Raw genomic sequence first — 20655 nt, 5'->3', positions numbered from 1 at the left:
TTTTTTGAATATACTATTCGAAAGGCCAAAGACTCTAGTATATTGTGTAAAAATTTTTTTTTTGTTGTTGAAAACTCACGGAGAAATTTGAAATTTAGAAAAGTGACATAAAATGTTACAAATATGGGCCCCCTCAAAAAATGTATGAATATTGCAGAAAATTGTACAAAAATTTATTTAAAGATGTTTTTCAATGCTTTGGACTTGTCTTCTTTGTTAATAACACCTTTCTTGGTATTCTAAAAACCATTGAATCAAAATTAGATGAAAAAAAATTTAGGGGTCCATATTCATACCCATGCAAAAAATTGGCCAAGTTTATGAAAAATAAAAAAATCATGGTCCCATTTTCGACACTTTGGACTTGTCTTCTTTGTTAATAACACTTTTCTCGACATTCTAAAAAATATTGAATCAAAATTAGGTAGAAAAATTTAGGGGTCCATATTTATACCCATGCAAAAAATCGGCCCAGTTTATGAAAAATGAAAAAAATTATGAAATTCAGCTAAAGTAAAGACAAGTATGGAAGTATATTTTGAAAGTATGTAAGCTACATTACTTCGCTAATAATTTTTTTTCCAAACTTTATTTGAAGTTGATGAATTACCGAATGAAAAACTTGTAAAATTTTCCATTGGGAAGGAAATAATCCGCAAAAAAAAAACAATTGCTGAAGAGAGGCACCCAAGTTTGTGTAGATCCGAAATAAGTACTTGGATCATCGATAATACACTACTAGTATAATTTTTAGTACCCAGTATGACCATAGCGCTAGTAGTTGTACTCTAAACCATGGGGGGGGTCCATATTTGTACCTGGGTCCATAATTGTACCTTCTCCTCTAATATTAATCGTAAGATAGGTAATACACAGTATATAAAAATTATTATAAGGATGAAAATTAATAGTCGAAAAATTAAAAATTTATTAATCTTGAGATTATTTTGATTAAAATGAAAATTCACCAAGCAACGATGTCATATTTTCAAAATTCAAATTTGAGGAATTGAAGGAAATAGGTGGGGGGAGGGGGGTAGCGAATTTGAGATTTTCCTTCAATTTTCATTTTGCACAGACCATAGGGTGGATCTTGAAAAAAAATAGTGGAAGATTTGGGCCAAATTCGGTGAATAAGTACTTTCATTTTGAGTTGAAAGTTACTCAGAAAAAATTTCATCTTCGAGAGTGCCCCTGAAGGAGAAATGGGACCTCAAAAAAGAGAGTACATATTTTCAAAAAAATTGTGGTTTTTCGCTTCATTCAGTTTCAACTCAATCTTTTTTTTTTGGGGGGGGGAATGCCTCAGTTCTAGAACATGTATTTGAGATCTTGCGTCGACTTAAGCTATTACCATCAAAATCCAAGGTCACTTTTAGGAACCAACTGAGGTGCTGGAAATTTAAAAATCGTTTATTTTTGGGTAAATTTGTGTTTTGAAATTTTTTCCTCAAATATTTCGCATTAATAATTATTACACCAAAACATCGAAGGATACTCGTATCATTTAGAATGAAACTGGGGAACAATTCTGGTGAGCAGAAGTGACTTGATACAAAATATTTCAGGTGAAAAAATTTTCAAAACACGAATTTAGCTAAAAATTAGATATTTTTAAATTTTCAGCGTTCTCATTATTGGAACCGCAGAAGAGGTTTTGAATTTTGATGGCATTGACCTGCACATTTTGGAACGGTGCCATTTTCCCCAAAACAGGTCAAGTAAAGACTATATAGAGCGAAAAAGCCACGATTTTTTCGAAAATGTTTCTCTTTGAAGACCAGGGCCAGGGACGAAACTGAAAGTTTTGTTTGGAGGAGGGGAGGGGGACAAAAATTAGCCGACCACTATGAGGAAAAAATACCAATTTTGCCGAGTAAAACGAGATATGAGAAAACAATTTTATAGCCAATTATAAAATATTCATTTTTTCATTTTTTGAGCAAAGGACAAGTTCCAATTCTTCATCACGTAGAGGGGTCAAAAATATTTAACAGTATTTTTAGTGAAAATAGACAAAATTCAAGGATTTGAAACAGGACTTTAAGCAGATATTTTTCGAACACTTGGGATTTTTCAAGAATGGGAAGGAGTAGGTGAGGCAAAATCTTTGCATTCAAATTCAAATTTTTCGCTTTTCTAATGTTTTTATATCCCAAGATATTTTTCAAACAAACGGATGTCGAAAATAAGTATAATTTAATGAAATTGGGCTAATAAAGAACTTTTTTCAAAATAACATATTTTTAAAAAATGTAAAAAAAAAATTAATAAAAAGTTCGAACGACATTTGGAAAAAACGTACCAATTTTTCGAAGCACAACGGTGAGTTTTAAAGAAAAATACGAGCAAGTAAGAGATAAATAACCATTTTGTCATTTGAAAGGTATATAATTTTGCTTAAGCCCTAATATTCATTAAAAGTTCAACGATTTTCATTTCTCCTTCAAGTCTGGAATTTTTTAATTACCAAAAAGAGAAACAAACTTGCCTTGGCAAAGCGAGGGCAAAATCTCTCGAAAATCAGTGCCCCGAGAGGTACCTATATAAAAAACGATGTTTTTTTTTTGTGTGATGAGTTACGTATACGTAATAAGAAAATTAGATTTATTATTTTGATTTAAAATTTTGAAGTTCGAATATTTACCTAATGATTTTTTAGAAAAATTGAAAGAGAAAAGAAACCGGGCTTGAGCTAAGCGAGAGCAATGAAATTCAAATGATGATCTTAAAAAAAAATTAAAAATTAAAAATTAAAAAAGAAAAGCAAGCGAGGGCAAAATCTCTGGAAAATTATCATTTTGAGGGGTACAAAAACGTTTGCTTCAAAATTTAAAATTTTGAATGATGATTTAAAAAAAAAACAATTAAAACTTGAAAAAGAAAAGCAAACGAGCTTGAGTGAAGCGAGGCCAAAAACGTTGAAAAATTCACACATTTTGAGAAGTAAAAACAAAAATGATTACCTAGTTTATTTTCTTGATTCAAACTTCGAACATTTCATGAATTTAAACAATAAATTTTCTACTCGAATTTCGAAAACAGGAAAGCAAATAGCTCAAACGAAGCGAGGGAAAAGGCTCTCAAAAATGGGTAATTCGAGTTCTAAAAAGTTGACAAATGAGCCCAATTCTACAAAATTTGTTCAAAATTCCAGAAAAAGGAGATATGAATTTGAAAATTTGAAGTGTAGTCTGAGGAAAAAAAAACAGGATTTTTTGATGAACTTCAGGACTTGCAGGACTCATCGGCCAATAGAAGGACTTTTGCAGAACTTGTAGGACCGTAAGACATCTTGTTTAAAAAGGAGGGAGGGGGCTGGGGGCTTCCTGGCACGACCTATGTTTACCAACATGGTTGGAGGAATTACTACCTACTATAAAACCCGACAACTTCAGGGTGCTAAAATTGGTTATATGAGTTGATTTTTACCCAAATGAGGACTTGACCGCGATGTTGGAACTGGAAAATTTACAATGCTAAAAATGTTGTCACATACCTTATACTTACTTCAATTTTATTATATTTTGTTAAAAGGGCTCACTCACAAGCATCACGTATTTTTCACCGAGGAGCTGAAAATTTCAAGGCATGATTGTCTTGTCCGAAGTAACAACTTTAGAGCATGGGAGCGACAAAAAAACAACAAAAAACTAACAAAAAACCAATTTCCATCACATATACTTACAAAAGGTACACCCTAATACAGACAGACTTTCAGAAATTCAGATTATCGTTTCGAGATAATTATACTCTTTTTACAGAAATATTAATCGAATTATTTTTTATAATAGTACTTACGACAAACAAAATAAAGGGCAAATTCACGACTCGAATTTGCGAGCTGTCAGCACAATGATGATTCACACAATCTCATATATTCATTAATTAATGAATTTTCTTCATTTTGGCCTCAAATTTTGGCCGAGGTTCTAGCCACCCCCCCCCCCCTGATAGCCCCTTTCGCTCCAAAACGCACCGGAAATGGAACAAATATCTACATGAAGTTCAGGTTTTCAAAAGTACCAGTCGTTCTGGGATTATTACGCCAGAAAACGAAAAATCGCAACATGAATTGAAATTAATACGCCTAGTTTTAATCTGAAATATTCACATACCTCCGCATTTTTTCAACTCGAACTCATTGCAATACAACAGTCGACAGCAGCATAGCATAATATTCAATCAGCATTCACAAAAAATATTTCAAAAGAGGAAAAAAATCGCGCAAAACACATTCAACAGACACCAATCAACGAATCACGGAGCACGGAGCACACGAAAACAGAAGTTAACACTATACAAGAACCGCATTTTAAGTATAAAAATAATTTTTTCTAAACACATTATTGCATATAAATTACCAAAAATTATAATGTTATGAGAACAATAGGTATCAAACGCATACCTAATTACCTACATAATTAAATTCGAACCCTATCAACGACACACCGAACACCAAAATTTCACGAAAAGAAGTACCGAAATCCCGAAGAAACGTAAGCGATCAACAACTATACCCAGTCAAGCGAATTATGCCTACGAGTAAAATCAAATCACTTTGCTTACATAACTAAACGCTTCATTCGATAATAGTGACGAAACCATTTCACACATGGACGAAAATATACACGCACACGCGTAAAAATTAAAATCGTAGAATTATTTTGCGATAACAAAACCTGAGCCATAGAGCCATCGTTCAAAGCATTTGTATTGAATCGTCTAATCTAATCGGCAAGGCAAAAATACCTAGCTGCGCGCACCACCTGCGATGACATTTTACATGCAAAGAATCATGACTCATCTTTTATCTATGTACATTTCCTCATTTCGCATTTCGCCAACATCTACTCTAAGGTGGATCTAGCGCATTATGAAAAGAAATATTAGAAGGATTTTATCCAAATCCAATAGAAACCTTTATTTTGAACAGAAAATCATTTCTATTGTAAAAATAAATTTTAGGCTTCGCAGGTGCCACTTGAGCCACTAGAGGGTAGATAAATCCTCATAGAGGAAGCATTTTCGAAAAAAAATTGTGGTTTTTTCGCTATCGCTCGTACTCCACCTGTTTTGAGAAAAATTACCCAGTCTCAAAAGACGATATTTTAGGTTCTGTGTTAATTCAGCCCGTTGCAATCAAAATCCAAGACCACTTTCAACATTCTCTGATGATGACGTAGTAAGCGGTTGAAAATTTGTAAAACGCTAATTTTTGAGTGAATTCGTATTTTGAAAATTGTTTCTTCTCCAACCTTTCGCATAAATCAGCCAAAATATATGTATCATAAGACATAATTTTATAAAAATGATAGAATATTTTGAACCGCAGTGGCAGGGACGAAACTAAAGTTTGGTGAGGGGGGGGGGTGTGCAACCGAAAATTGTCCGAATGATGAGGAAAAAATATCAATTTTTCCGAATAAAACTAAAGATGAGAAAACAAGTCATTAGCCAATAACGATGGAATTAAAGTAGATGTAATGTACATCTACATAGCATCAGAATTTAATTTAATCATAACATCGACGAATTCGCATATGTAAGTAAGTGAAATAAACCTTGCATAGACCTAACATAGACCACCAAAAAAAACCACCGCGTGTCAAAAACTGCACTACAATGTTATTTTTATTTAAAAAACCACACTGAGAAAAATAAGTAGTACAAAGCACCACAGATTGTAGCAATTTACCTTCATTTGTGACACTATAATCAAACTTACTCTTACTACAGTGGAACCTCGATAACTCGAAAACCTCTATTAGCCGAACCAACCTCCATTCCCCTTGAAATCTCCATAACACTCAATGGTAACTTTACTCGGATAAGTCGAAATTGACTACACAAACCAGTCATAACTCGAAGCTAAAATTTTGCCGAAATAGCAAGAAAACCTCTATGTCATACGTTGTCGAGCGTTTACCTCTATAACTCGAATATTTTTCAATTCATACTTCTATCTTCTATGCACTTACATATCTCTAAATTCATTCATTTCGTAAGACCTCTATAACTCAAACTCTCTCAAAATCTTACCTGCATAACTTGAAACTGATTATCTCAAAAACCTCTATAAACTGAATGAATGACCATTCCCCTTGGATTTCGAGTTATTGAGGTTCCACTGTACTTTGAAACAATTAAAAGAAAATGTCGGAAGCGATTTTCATTTGATTGAGTATTTTTCGCAGAATTTGAAATTGAAAATTAACGAAATTTGAACACTTTTCAATCATTGATAATTCCAAAACTATTCAAGTAATTAAAAATCCCATCCGACATTTTTTTCTAATTGCTTCATAGTATCTATATTTCAAATTTCATCGATTTTCGTCGGATAGATCTCGAGATCTCAACACTCGAAAATCAGGCGGACCGGGTATGCAATCGTGTATGCGGAATCGGCCCTTAAAAAAATCCAATAGAATAATTTCACCTTAAGGAGGCGTTTTTCCCTGATCGCATCAATGAAAATAAATACGAAGAAGACACCTTAAGGTGAATTCCTGTGTTTTTAATTTTAATTATCCAATATTTTAAAAAAATTAATAAAAAAACGTAATAGGTTCATGTAGGCAACCACACATACATCCATGCGTAGTCCGGTAGTCGAGCTACTAAGCGCCCCATTGTTGAACCAAACAACAACATTGCTCTGCCCACCTGAACAATAACCGGTCCACCGAAACTGAGTTCCTGACTTCCTGTTTTCTACATTCTATGTCGATTGCCGGTGGTGTACTGTAATGTAATGTAAAGGCATTTTCGAGCCTCCAATCCAACGGCATTTTTGGATTTTTATTACTCATCTTTTTTCCAATTATGAAATATTTCAAAATATCAAACCTAGGTACCTACTACCTAGTGAAAAAAACTTCCAAAGTTGGAGTTATAACCATCGACATGTTCTTAGCGAGCATTTTCGAGTTCTTAAAACTATCGTCTGAATTTTATAATGTGGATTCAGAATAATTGGACTATTTCTCGTTTAATAATTATAATTAATATGTACCTAGACCTACCTACCTAGTACCTCCTATTTATACATACCTAGAATTACACCCGAATCTCAACGTGCTTTCATCTTTTGTAATCGAAATCTGGCAGCACTGATAGGTTTATCAGGAACACTGGAGTGGAACAACTGAACAATAGAATTATTTTAATTTTTAGTCACATGTGTGTTGTTTTGTAGGTTGAAAGTAAGCTTACGTACTGTACGTGTTATGCGGAAATTTATTTAACGTCAGATCGATGTGGTGTAATTTTTAAGAAATCCATTTTTCAATCAAATGATTTTCATTCAGCAAAGTTGAAGAAGAAAACGCCAAGAAGAAGTGAATTGTTTTACACAATTTTCCGTTGATTGTTTGTTATCAATAAAGTAAGTGTAACGTGTATTCATCAAGAATGATTAGATTTTCTTTCGATTATTTTTCTAGAAATGACTAATGAGTAGGTACCTTAGAGTCAAACCCAGAATTCTCCGCTTTTCACTATACTTCGAGAAAAGCGCAAAAAACTAATGGAAGGTGGGTATCAGTATAATAGCAGGTTTCTGATCTCGCCTATATAAATAGTGCTTCGAGTAACAATCGAATGAGCAAAAAAAATTTTTTTCAAGTCTTCATAGTAGTAATTCACGATACCATTTTGGAGAATTTTGCTTACCTTTGACTCCAAGTCCGTAAAAAATGTCAAAAATCACCTAAACGACGAAACTAAGTGCATGATAAAATTGGGATAATTTTAAAATTCCAGATTCAAGTCTGTTGAAAGTATCTCAAGGTTGTTTACAGTCCACTGGAATGAAAAAAAATGATAATTTTTGATTTTGAAGTTTTTTTTTTCAAAGTTTGACTCGAACCGGGTATGTAAAATGTAAAATGGCAATTGATGCGTAGGTACTTACTAACTGTACCCGAAAAATTCATAATCTCATTTTTAAAATTTTTGGACAATGGACATTTTTCGGAGTTTGACTCGGACCCGGTACTTTGGACCACGCTGACTGCGTCATTGTGTCACAGATAGGTAAAAACGGGCGTACCTACTAACTGTACTCGAAACGATCATAACATCATTATTTAAAAATTTGGAGAATTCTGAGTTTGACTCTAAGGTACTTACTCAAATATAGATAATGTTAATGTAGATTCATTATTCATATTCAGATCCACAAACGAGCAGGTACCTAGTTTCAAAGTTCGAAAGTTCCAACTGATTATAACAACATTTTGCATTTTTGAATCTTTCACAGGTCTGTTTGGATTGTAAATGATGTCGAATATTAGCCCTGCGTCAAAAAACGAAGGGATTACTGACAGCTGCTGTGATACGACAGTTAAACAAAGAGAATGTAGTTTCTTATGGACAATTGACAGTTATTCGACTCTCACAAACACCAGATTTGATTTTGAGTCCTCGGAATTTTCAGCTATTGACGATAATTTCAAATGGCGTTTGGAACACAAAACCCAGTAAGTGTTTCTAATACCTGTCTTTTGTTCTTCTGCTTTTTTACATTTTCATCTTATTTATAACAGAATTTTAAAAAAAATTATAGGTACAAGCTCAATAATAAAAAATAAATGCTTATTTTCAATATGTTGCGTTCTACACAGACCTTAAGATCGCTCGTATTCGCGTTAAAGTATTTCTAGATGCTTTGGTAACTGGTAAGGTAGACCACAATCCATACACAAAAAAGTGCTCTAGAAGTTGATTTTGTATTTTTTTTTTCGGGAACCAAAAAAACGCGCTGCCAAAATGAAGGTACTATGTGCCCCATTCAGAAAAGTGCAATTTTGAAATTTTTCCCTTGCACAAATGGGGGGTGGACCCTCAAAAAGGTGATTTTGGGGACATGGTCGGAACCACAAAAACTCGACGGGGTTGTGTTGGGGGACTTCTCCCGATACCAAATATGTGATTTTTTTCCGTGACACCCTGCACAACTGCATATTATGGCACTTTGAATGCGATTTTTATGCTTTTTTGGCCAATTTCGACGATAAAATGGGTCTTATGACCAGAGTATGGCCTGAAACCAACGGATTCTTGGACGTGTGTTAAAGGGGGACATTTGAAGCCGAACTGCGCAAAAACGGTGAAAAAATACTTGCACAACGCGATTTTATGCGCACTAATGGGTTTGTCAGCTACCCCCCCACCACCGGAATTCAACAATGCATTATCTATCCGATAATATCGATGCGACCTATCAAAATGGTATAAAATTTTGCGCTGAATTCTAAAATCGCAGACATTTTTCATTTCCACCCCCGCATGATGGCGTTTTGCCCCCCAAACTGAATCCAACTATGATATTGAACACATTTTGCACTTTTCGCGTTGATGGTGAGGATTTATGTGTACGCAATCAGAACGAATCTCATATTCGTCATTTGGGAATATTTTTGCTTCAAAATTTTCCATTCAATCCCCATCCCCTCCCTTCTCCTTTCAAGACTTGTGTTACAACATAGATTTTAAAACTTAGACATGACCCATCGAAATGGTGTAAAATTTTGCGCTGAGCTCGAAAATTGCAATCATTTTTCATTTGCATCCCCTCGGTGGAGTTTTTTCTCACGTTCGTTATCTGAACATGTTTCTGTTATTTTTTCACCTTTCATTGTTGTTCCCACTTCCTTATTTGTTTGTATTTTTTTCTCGTTTTTAGTTTTCTATTTTTTTCTCATTTCATTTCGTTTTTTTCGCGTTTTTTTTGGAAATTTTCATTCATGTTCCATTTTTTTGTTTGTATTTTTTAAATCGTCTTTCTTATTTTGTGTTCATTCATTTCACATCATTTTTTTTCAATTGCATTTTTTGTACCTTTCACTGTTGTTACAAGATGAAATGAGAAAAAAACAGAAAAATAAGAACAACGAGAAAAAATACAAACAAATTATTTGTTTGTATTTTTTCTATGTTGTATAACACAAGTCTTGAAAGGAGAAGGGAGGGGATGGGGATTGAATGGAAAATTTTGAAGCAAAAATATTCCCAAATGACGAATATGAGATTCGTTCTGATTGCGTACACATAAATCCTCACCATCAACGCGAAAAGTGCAAAATGTGTTCAATATCATAGTTGGATTCAGTTTGGGGGGCAAAACGCCATCATGCGGGGGTGGAAATGAAAAATGTCTGCGATTTTAGAATTCAGCGCAAAATTTTATACCATTTTGATAGGTCGCATCGATATTATCGGATAGATAATGCATTGTTGAATTCCGGTGGTGGGGGGGTAGCTGACAAACCCATTAGTGCGCATAAAATCGCGTTGTGCAAGTATTTTTTCACCGTTTTTGCGCAGTTCGGCTTCAAATGTCCCCCTTTAACACACGTCCAAGAATCCGTTGGTTTCAGGCCATACTCTGGTCATAAGACCCATTTTATCGTCGAAATTGGCCAAAAAAGCATAAAAATCGCATTCAAAGTGCCATAATATGCAGTTGTGCAGGGTGTCACGGAAAAAAATCACATATTTGGTATCGGGAGAAGTCCCCCAACACAACCCCGTCGAGTTTTTGTGGTTCCGACCATGTCCCCAAAATCACCTTTTTGAGGGTCCACCCCCCATTTGTGCAAGGGAAAAATTTCAAAATTGCACTTTTCTGAATGGGGCACATAGTACCTTCATTTTGGCAGCGCGTTTTTTTGGTTCCCGAAAAAAAAATACAAAATCAACTTCTAGAGCACTTTTTCGTGTATGGATTGTGGTCTAAGGTACCTATGTATATAAAAAATTTGTTTTTGATTTCTGGAACTTATCCCGCAGGACATGGGGTATTGAAATCTACTTGCGCCCTGATCTTGATGATCTTAAAAAGTACGGTGGCGTATCTGTGAGTGCGGAATTTGCTGTGATGAAGCCCGATAACACAAAAATCTACACCAAAATATCTTCATCTTCATGCTGTGTGTGGAATGATAATTATATCAAGTACAAGAATGTGGGAAGTCTCGGCGACATCAGCAAGGTGCTGCGGGAATGGGTATATGAAGATAAATTGAAGCTTCTTTGCGAGCTTGTTTATTTTAAAAAAACCGATATTGTCAATCTTTCTTCCTCATGCTGCTCAAAACCAGTTAAAATTTCCGAATCCAGCCTGTCAACGGACTATGAACGATTTTTCATCGATGATGATAATTTTAAAGACGTTACGATTTCCGTCAAAGGTAAAAATTACCCAGTCCATAAAACAGTTTTAGCTGCTCGCAGCTCGGTTTTCAACGCCATGCTTAGGAACGATATGCAAGAAAGCCAGAAAAATCATATCAACATCGCAGATATAGAGCAAGAAACGTTCGAAGAAATATTGCACTACATTTATACCGGGAAGACGACAAATTTGGAAGAATCGGCCTTCGAATTACTACCTGCAGCGGATAAATACGATCTAAAAGAACTGAAGACTAAGTGCGAAGAAGTCTTGTTTCGGAAATTATCAATTGATAATGCTGGGAGTATTTTAATATTGGCAGATATGCATCATGCTGAAGACTTGAAGGCCCATGCACTGCGATTCATCAAAGCAAACCATTCCGAATGTGAGGATTTCAAAGAAACAGAAGTTTGGAATATTGTAACTAAGTCTCATCCTCACTTGATGGAAGACTTGCTGGATGTTATTTTCTGTAAACGTAGGAAATTATCGTAAAATGAAAAGTATGGACCAAGATAGAACTCGCGTTTGTTTTTTTATGGTATATTACTTATTACCTATTAATATCATTTGCTCTTAATGCAGAGGTAATGTACTTAACGTGGTCCTTCGGTGCTTGAGGGTTGCGTTTCACTTATCAAGGCAGAGAATTTCAATCTTTTTTTTTTCGTGTTCAAAAGTGCTAAAGTAAAAACTTTTTGCGCAGAACGATTAATATTAGTTTGTTTAATATAATAAAATATTTTAAAATAATAAAAACATTATATACGTAAGTACATTTGTTTAGTTATTTTGGAAGATGTCTAGAATGACTGTTTTAAAGACATTTCTCCGCAATAACTGAACAAAATTGGATGATTTTTGGATATGTTGTTCATGAAAGTGCCCTTGAGGCTGCTACGTTGCCCTTTTTTTTAAATTTGGAATTTTCATTCCAAATTTGAAAAAAAGGGCAACGTAGCAGCCTCAAGGGCACTTTCATGAACAACATATCCAAAAATCATCCAATTTCATTCAGTTTTCACGGAGAAATCCCTTTAAAACCGAACGGATATCTTGAAATTTAACACTTACAAAAAAGAGCTAAAAATTCTTAATATACAGTTATTTAAATGCTTTAAAATATTTCATCTTATTAATTACCTACACAATACACTAGCGATTTGATCGATTACATTTTCAATTTACTGCACTTAAGCACGAAAACGAACAAAAATAATTTTTGTTTCAGATGCGCCTTGAGCCCATTGGTTATACTACGATTAAAAAACGTAACACCCGAAGGACCACAACTTCTTATTTGTCTATTTTTCTGAAATGAGGAGGGGGATGGTCGTACTACAGCTCAAAACTTTGAAATACGCAATAAAATTTAATTTTCTTCGAGAGGTGGGTCCCAAAATTTCGAAAAATGCAATAGATATGGACAGGTATTTATCGAACAGGGGAACTTTTCCACCTCCCCCCAAGTTGTTACCTCAGGATGAGAAAATGCTTCCATATTTTTTATTTGTCATCCTATCTGCAAAAAAGTAGTCCCAGTAGCCCCCACCCGGTTGAAATTTCACTGTGGGACTCTGAAGGATTAATTTTTGCTTTTTATACTCGATCATCTAGTCACAATTTTGATTATTTGTTTACTGGGTCATTCCACGTCAATTGAACCAAGAAGTGGTAGGGGGGTTCGGCGATTTTTTTGAAATTTTTTCTGTGGAAAGACCTTCCGAAGAGATGGCCAATGGCGCAAATCGCAGCCCTCTAGCCCATTTTTAAAGGCAGCCAGGGGGTGTCAAAGTTTTCAATGGACCTAAAATATTATCCATTTCAGCAGTGGATTACTCGATAATCGCGATACCTACCAAAATGGAACATTTTCCCATAGTTAAGGGTTTTGAAAGGATTTTTGGTGATATCATAAAAATCAGTGTTGCTACTTTTATTCGCACAAAAAGTTAGCTCAAAAAGTTTCAAAACGTAGTTTTCATATCGTTCCGACTCTCAAAAATTCTGAAAAAAATATATTATGGACAACTTTTCATGCTGAACAACATATTGAAAAATTGGGATGGTAACATGTTGCAAAATCAATTTTAAAAAATTTAAAGTTTGCGAAAAAATGCAATTTTTTGAATTAAAACATGAAAAAAGTTCTGATAGGTGAAGTTGACTCATTTGATCCCTATTTTTACATATCTGTTGAAAAAGTTGAAAAAAACCTTTCACTCGATGAAATAAACTCCTCACAAGAAAATCAAAATTCAAAAAAATTCAATTTTCGATTTCAAACATCAAAAAAAATTTTAATTTATTCAGTTGTCTTATTTTGACCTCCATGAAAAAGTTGATAAAAATTACACTCACAACAAAAAAATAAAAATTCGTTAATTTTTTGAATTTTTTCGAATTTTGATTTTCTTGTGAGGAGTTCTTTTCATCGAGTGAAAGGGTTTTTCAACTTTTTCAACACATACGTAAAAATAGGGGTCAAATGGGTCAACTTCACCTATCAAAACTTTTTTTCATGTTTTAAATCAAAAAACCGCATTTTTCGCAAACTTTAAATTTATTAAAATCGACTTCGCAACATGTTACCATCCCAATTTTTCAATATGTTGTTCAGCATGAAAAGTTGTCCATAATATTATATTTTTTTCAGAATTTTTGTGAGTCGGAACGATATGAAAACTACGTTTCGAAACTTTTTGAGCTAATTTTTTGTGCGAAAAAAAGTGGAAACACTGATTTTTATGATATCACCAAAAAGCCTTTCAAAACCCTTAACTATGGGAAAATGTTCCATTTTGGTAGGTATCGCGATTATCGAGTAATCCACTGCTGAAATGGATATTATTTTAGGTCCACTGAAAACTTTGACACCCCCTGGCTGCCTTTAAAAATGGGCTAGAGGGCTGCGATTTTCGCCATTAGTCATCCCTTCGGAAGGTCTTTCCACAGGAAAAATTTCAAAAAAATCGCCGAACCCCCCACCACTTCTTGATCCAATTGACGTGGAATGACCCTCCTGGAACATTAGGAACGAACCACACAGTATCTGAGCAAAAATTTCAAATACACCCGATGAAAAACATTGATGGTTCTGTAGTTTTTCAAGATTTTGAATTTTCCGAAATGTTCAAAAATCGCAAAAGTTCTGAAATAATTAACTATTCGTTTTCGACGTACAGTCAATTTTCTCAATTGTCTCAAATCACCTGATGTTTGAAAATACCCTAAAAAAAAACAGTATTCAAAATTTTAGAATATGTACACCTTAGCGTCTTCATGTGTATGTACCTAATGAGGTCATTTCCTTCTAAATTACAATGCTGTGGCTCGTCACTTCGAGGACATCTGATTTTCGTATAAAGGAATCTTTCTTTTTTTTTTCAATTTAGGCATTTCTGATTTAAGAGATCTAAGTATAAGTAAACTTTTATTCATGTGATGATGCGTGTTTTTTGTCGAATTGATTGTGTCAACTCAGGTACATTTTTTGCAGGGAAATTGTGAACACCATCAAATTTTTTCAAAACGAACAAATTATAATGAAAGATATACGTTCTCTCGTTTCCTTATGTAAAGTGAGAGTTGCAATTTTCCCAATATCTAAGTACTTACCTATTCTGATTAAGATAATTATGTCGATTAAGTACATATTTATGCACATGATAAGATATTGAAGACGTCAGGCAGATAACCCTGCAACGCGAACGTCTACTTTGTAAACGAAAATAAAATGAGAAACAAGCGATGAATATTATTTTTAATTATGTACCTACATGTAAATCAAATAATATAATAAATATTACTATCAGTATTTGACTTGAGTAAAAAAATTATAAAACTTTTGTATTGCCTATTTTTTTGGGTGGAGGGGGGAGACTCGCTTATATGAGGTCAAAATTTCATTCAAGCTTTTAAAAGCAGGTAGGTACATACATAAAAGGTACGGTTTGTTGTATTTTGAATTTTCAAACCTATTAGCTCTCGTGACATGAAATTTCCATAATAAAAGCTGTACTTATCTATTCCACAGGTATCGGTATCGTTTGCTTTTGATTCCCGAAGAAGAGTGTCAACATATCTAATATGACCTCGGTACGAGATGTCGCTAATGTATTCCTAAGTTCCTCAACTTGAGAATCTTCGTAAACGTCGGCTTGATCTTTGATGAATTGAAGAGCATGCTTTTTTAATTTTTCGGCATTATGCATATCAGCCAGTTTCAAAAGTTTGGCAGCGCTTTTTATCGATAATTTGTCGAGCAAAATTTCTTCGCACGCTTTTTTCAACTCTCCGAGATCGTATTTGTCCGCCAATGGTAGCAATTCGGGAGCCCATTCGTTTAAATTAGCCATCTCGCCGGTGTAAATGTACCGTAACATTTCTTCGAAAGGTTCTTGTTCTACGTCCGCGATAACAACGTGATTTTTCTCGTTTTCTGGCAAATCGCTGGCGAACAAGGCGCTGAAAACCGAACTGCGAGCGGCTAAAATGATTCTATGGGATGGATAATCCTTGCCATTAACCGAGAGAGTCACGTCACTTAGATTTGCATTAATGCGAATATTCTCGAGATCTCTTGAAATGCTCGATTCTAAGGATGAAGCAGCTGCTCCATTTTCGAATGCATTCGTGTCTGAATTTCCGTTCGTTGTAATTTGTCGGCGAGGGGTGAATTGTTTCCTCATGTAGTTCAGTTTTAAAGTAAGACTTAGCGAATCTTGAACCACGTATGATAGTAATTGTTTACGCGCGAAAGATGATAATTGACAGGATCGCTGATTTTTGTTAAAGGTCAGTGGAGGGCAATAAAATGTATAAGCTGGTGGGTGTTTGAATTCCATTATTGGATATGCAATGACAGTACCGGATTCGTTGATGAGGTCATCTTCGGAATCGCAATGCAAGTAGAAGGAAACGATGTTTATGTTGTCGCTGAAATAAATATTAGAATTTTTGTGAATGTCGTGTTGTTATAAATTGCAAAGTACGAGTAGGTAAGTACTATAGATAAGTGAAAGCTGACCAGGGAGTCTAAAAAAACACCAATTTTCAAAATGGCTGAGGTCCAATTTTTTTTCCATAGCAGGTTAGTACTGGACATTTCCCTTAGGTACTCCGAATAGATAGGTACACTTTTACTCTTCACTTCAGCTGGACAATTGTAGTACAATCAGAAGCCGCTAGCCGGTGCCCCTTAAGAACGATTTTTGGACAAATTTAGCCCAAAAAAAAGGCAACATTTAAAAATGAAATTTTTACTAAATGTTCAAAAAAAGATTATGACAATTTTTTTTGTCTTTTCTTCAAATCTTGACCAATTTTGATAGACTACATAGCTCTATTTTAAACATTTCGAAAATCATGACCCACATTTGGGTTCAAAATTTTTCAAAAGTGGTCCTAAAAAGTATTGATGGAAATTTTTGATTTTTTGAGGAAATTTCAACCCATTTTGATAGGTCGCATCACACCATATTCAAAAAACCCAAAAATGATGACCTCATTCTGACTTGAAATTCTTCAAAAGAGCTCAAAAGAAAGATTTGAAAACATTTTGGATTTTCAGTCGATATTTAATAATTCATTCTGAGAGCTCGCATTGCAGAAAGTTATTTCAAAAAGCCCGAATTTCATTACCAAAATTCTGCTCATGCAAAAAATCTTCAGAAATGCTCGAAAAGCATCTCCTCGACATTCTTCAAAAATGTCAAAAAAAAAGAATGATACAGATTTTGGATTTTCTGCCATCACATTTGGAATCATTTTAATAATGCGTGACAACTTTCATAAAAAAAAAAAAAAAAAAAAAAAAAAAAAAACGAAAATCGTGACCCAATTTTTAGCTTAAAATTTCTCAAAAGCATTCCAAACAGGTTTTGATGGAAATTTTTGATTTTTTGTCAACATTTTGACTTATTTTGATAGGTCGCATCACACCTCATTCAGAAACACCAAAAACCATGACCTTATTTTGACCTCAGAAAAATGTTGATGAAAAATTTTCATTTTCTACTGAAATTTTATCTCAGTTGTTGACCCCTTTGAATATGTCGCAGAGCACCTCCAAAAACCACGAAAGCAAAAATTGAATTTTGATTCAATATTTTTCAAAATCGCTCAAAACTAAAACTTTTTGTTTTTTTTCTGAAATTGTAACCAATTTTAGCAGATTACAAGGCACTATTTCAAAAATGTTGAAAATCATCCAAGTTTGTGCTCAAAATTCTCCAAAGGAGCTTAAAACAAAAATGTTATGAAAATTTTTGATTTCCAGTCGAAATCACGATCCCAATTAGGCATAAAGTTCTTCAAAAGTGTTCAGAAATTGTTTCCAATGAAAAATTTTTGAATGTTTCGCGTAATTTTAGCCCATTTCGCTAGGTCGAATGGCACCTTTTTTCAAAAATCTCAAAAACCATGACCCAATTTAATATTTAAAATTCTTTATAAGTTCTCAAAAAAAAGTTTAGATGAAAATCTCTGATTTTCTGACAAAATTTTAAGCCTATTTGGTAGGTCACTTGACACCCTTTTCAAAAAAAAAAAAAACTCGAAGATCATGATCCGCTCTTCAAACATGTTACTAAAAGGAAGTTTTGATAAAAATGACCGATTTTCCTAAAATTTTAAGCACTTTTGACAGGAATCTTAAATGACACAGCTTTCATCATAAAACTCAAAATTCATGACCCGATTTGAGGCTTCAAATTTCTTCAAAAGTGCCCAAAAAAAGTTTTGACGAAAAAGTCCAGACTTTTTTTGAAATTATAGCTCTCATTCAGATAACTTGCATTATCTCTTTTCAAAAAACCATAAATCGTTACCCTACTCGAGGCTTCTGAGAAAAACGACCCAAGATGTATGGACTCAAAACTCATCAAAAGAGAAGAACAATGTGATAAAACAGGTTTAGATATTCTGTCAAAATTTCAATCAATTTGATAGCTCGTATCACGTACTTTCAAAAATCTCAAAAATCATGACCTCAATATTGGGGTCAACATTCTTAAAAATTCTCAAAAAACATTCCCGTTGAAATATTTGAATGTCTCGCGAAATTTTACCCTATTTCAGTAGGTGGCTAACAATTTTTTCAAAACCCTAAAAATCGTGAACCAATTTCAAACTTTAAATTCTTCAAAAATCCGAAAAAAAACTTGCGATTGAAATTTTTGGCTTTCTGTCGACGCTTTGACTCATTTTAATAGGTTGATCAGAAAATCCCGACCCAATCTTCATCTCAAAATTTTTCAAAAGTACCTAATCGAAAACAGTTTTAATGGAAATAATGATTTTCTACCTATATTTCATTCCATTTAAATATCAACTAAATTACACGTTTTCAAAAATCCGAAAAATTACCAATGACTCAATTGCCTGATTTTAAAATTCCACGAAAACGTTCAAAAACATTCTCTTTGAGATATTTAAATAGGTACCTATAAAAATTTGATAGGTACCTATGTAGGTATCTTTTTCAAAAACCTCGAAAATCATGACTCAATTTAGAGCTCAAAGTTCAAAAAATTATATTGAATAATAATTGACCTAGTCATTCGAAAGAATATCGAAGCTGCAATTTGGCCCTATTTTGTCGTCAACGATCAACAAGTGTATTTAACCATTCGTACAAACATTACCTCGTTTTGTTCAACTCGTATTCCAAACGCCATTCAAAAGTATCCTTATCACATTTGAACCGCTCTTGGACACTCGAGGAATCCGGCGAGAGACACGGAAATTGGCGTAATACTGTACGTAACTCGGCGTAAAAACTTTTCTGTAGGCTGCTATTCAACATAGTCGGACCTCAAGAGAGTGAACTTAGCAGAAAAGCTTGGAAAGCTGTAACATTATAAATTATTCAGAAAATGTCGAGATGAATTTAAGACGTCTCGTCGGACAAAATCCGAATAGGAATTTAGTTCCGAGAAAGCGAATAATTTTTTACAATCATCTTTATGCAATATGTAGGTAGTAGGTACTATGTAGGTACGTACGTAAACTTACGTTTGACTCACTCTGAATAATAATCGAGTTTAGGGACCTTGAACACTACCGGTTTAATTTAGATGAATTTTCGTTGACAAAAAATTAACTCGTAAATCAAAATAAATTCACCAAAATTGGGTTCTTTATTACCTTACAAAAATTGAATAAATTTTAATACCACGTCACTTCTGTAAATCAAATCAAAATCGCGAGATGAACACGATGACGAATCCGAAAGCAAACTTATCATTTATCAATACTCGATTAGACCATAGACGCACGTACTGTAGTAGGTACTTGGTGAATACACGAGAAACACCCGACACCGCGAATTCTCCTGATAATGTCGGCGATTACCACAATGTTGCCAGATGTTTTTGCAACATTGTTACGAAGTCATAAAATCATTTGGGCGATTTGAAACCAGTCAAAAGTTAGCTCACAAGATGACCTTCGTGTTCGGAAGTATAGGAACACAAAATGAATGGAATTTGTAATCAATATCTAGGTAAATTGGATAGCTCCATAAATTTGAATTTGGGAGCATCACAACTCCAAATTAAACTTCAACTGATTATAGTTCCATGTGCAAAGACCGAAGACCCAAATTTCCCAGAAAAATTCGCACATTTCAAATTATGAAATTTATTACTTCCAACCTGCATACTTATATTTTACTATTTCAACGAAGAAAATTTGCACTCACCTGAAACAAAAAAAATGTATCGTAGATTAGTTACCTAGTAAATATTAAGTTACCTACATAGTTGATTGCAAATTGATAAATATCCATAGGTAAATCGGAGTCGAGAATACGAATTCGACCAACATGAACACGTGAATCAAATTAACTAAGTGATCTTCTGAATTAAAAATGCTTAAATTATTTTTTTTTAACTCTTTCGTATGAAAATTGGGCAATTTACAATAACAATTTAAAACAACATAATTATCTATTCCTGAAATGACATTGTTCTGGATTGAAAGAGCCTTTCAGGATAAAATAGTAAAATCCACACTTTCTCCAATTTTGACGAAACTCATCCAAAATATTGGTTTTATTGGTTTTGATGTAAACCGTCCTAAAAATTTTTTGAGTAGACCCCCCCCCCCAACCCGATAATGTGCCCATTCGAGCTCAAAATTCAAAATTCTCGTTCTCCAGAGAGGGTTTTTCGAGGGGTTGAAAATGTCAAAAATTCGTAGAAAAAACAGGGAGGGCCCGCCTTGCGAAATTTTTTCAGAATTCTAGTCACACCCTAAGGTATAACATGTATTTTTTGTGGAGCTCAAAAATCTGTGCAATATGCTCAAAAAAATCAAAACCTTGCAAAAAACGTCGTTCAACGAATTATGATTTTTGAAATTATTCTCAATTCTACCAAATTCTTCTATACCTACTTTCTCAACTTTTCCCCAAAATTCTTATCTTATTACGTAATTTTTTTTAATTTCTGAAAAAGTTTCGCAGA

At 34.0% G+C, this 20655-nt stretch overlaps 2 protein-coding genes across 4 annotated transcripts; one reads left to right on the top strand and one right to left on the bottom strand.

Annotated features, from left to right (window-relative positions):
* The first annotated feature begins 7202 nt into the window (after positions 1-7202).
* Positions 7203-14855, top strand: LOC135837686 (speckle-type POZ protein B-like). Its single transcript, XM_065353046.1, has 3 exons — positions 7203-7390; positions 8267-8486; positions 10798-14855. The coding sequence occupies exons 2-3, from the start codon at positions 8284-8286 to the stop codon at positions 11678-11680; spliced, it is 1086 nt and encodes a 361-aa protein (XP_065209118.1). The 5' UTR covers positions 7203-7390; positions 8267-8283; the 3' UTR covers positions 11681-14855.
* A 79-nt stretch (positions 14856-14934) lies between these two features.
* Positions 14935-19489, bottom strand: LOC135837687 (speckle-type POZ protein-like). Of its 3 annotated transcripts, none has more exons than XM_065353048.1 (3): positions 19192-19489; positions 18832-19036; positions 14935-16123 (listed from the first exon to the last, which is right to left on the bottom strand). In XM_065353048.1, the coding sequence occupies exons 2-3, from the start codon at positions 18990-18992 to the stop codon at positions 15211-15213; spliced, it is 1074 nt and encodes a 357-aa protein (XP_065209120.1). In that variant the 5' UTR covers positions 18993-19036; positions 19192-19489; the 3' UTR covers positions 14935-15210. The 3 variants fall into 3 exon arrangements, with proteins under 3 accessions (XP_065209120.1, XP_065209119.1, XP_065209121.1); XM_065353047.1 differs by having other exon boundaries at positions 19202-19489; XM_065353049.1 differs by having other exon boundaries at positions 19213-19489.
* Between the last annotated feature and the right edge of the window lie 1166 nt (positions 19490-20655).

This window comes from Planococcus citri, chromosome 2, assembly GCF_950023065.1.
Source record: "Planococcus citri chromosome 2, ihPlaCitr1.1, whole genome shotgun sequence".
NCBI lineage: Eukaryota > Metazoa > Arthropoda > Insecta > Hemiptera > Pseudococcidae > Planococcus > Planococcus citri.
Note: the sequence above shows the minus strand (reverse complement) of the source record. Positions and strands in the feature narration are given on the sequence as shown.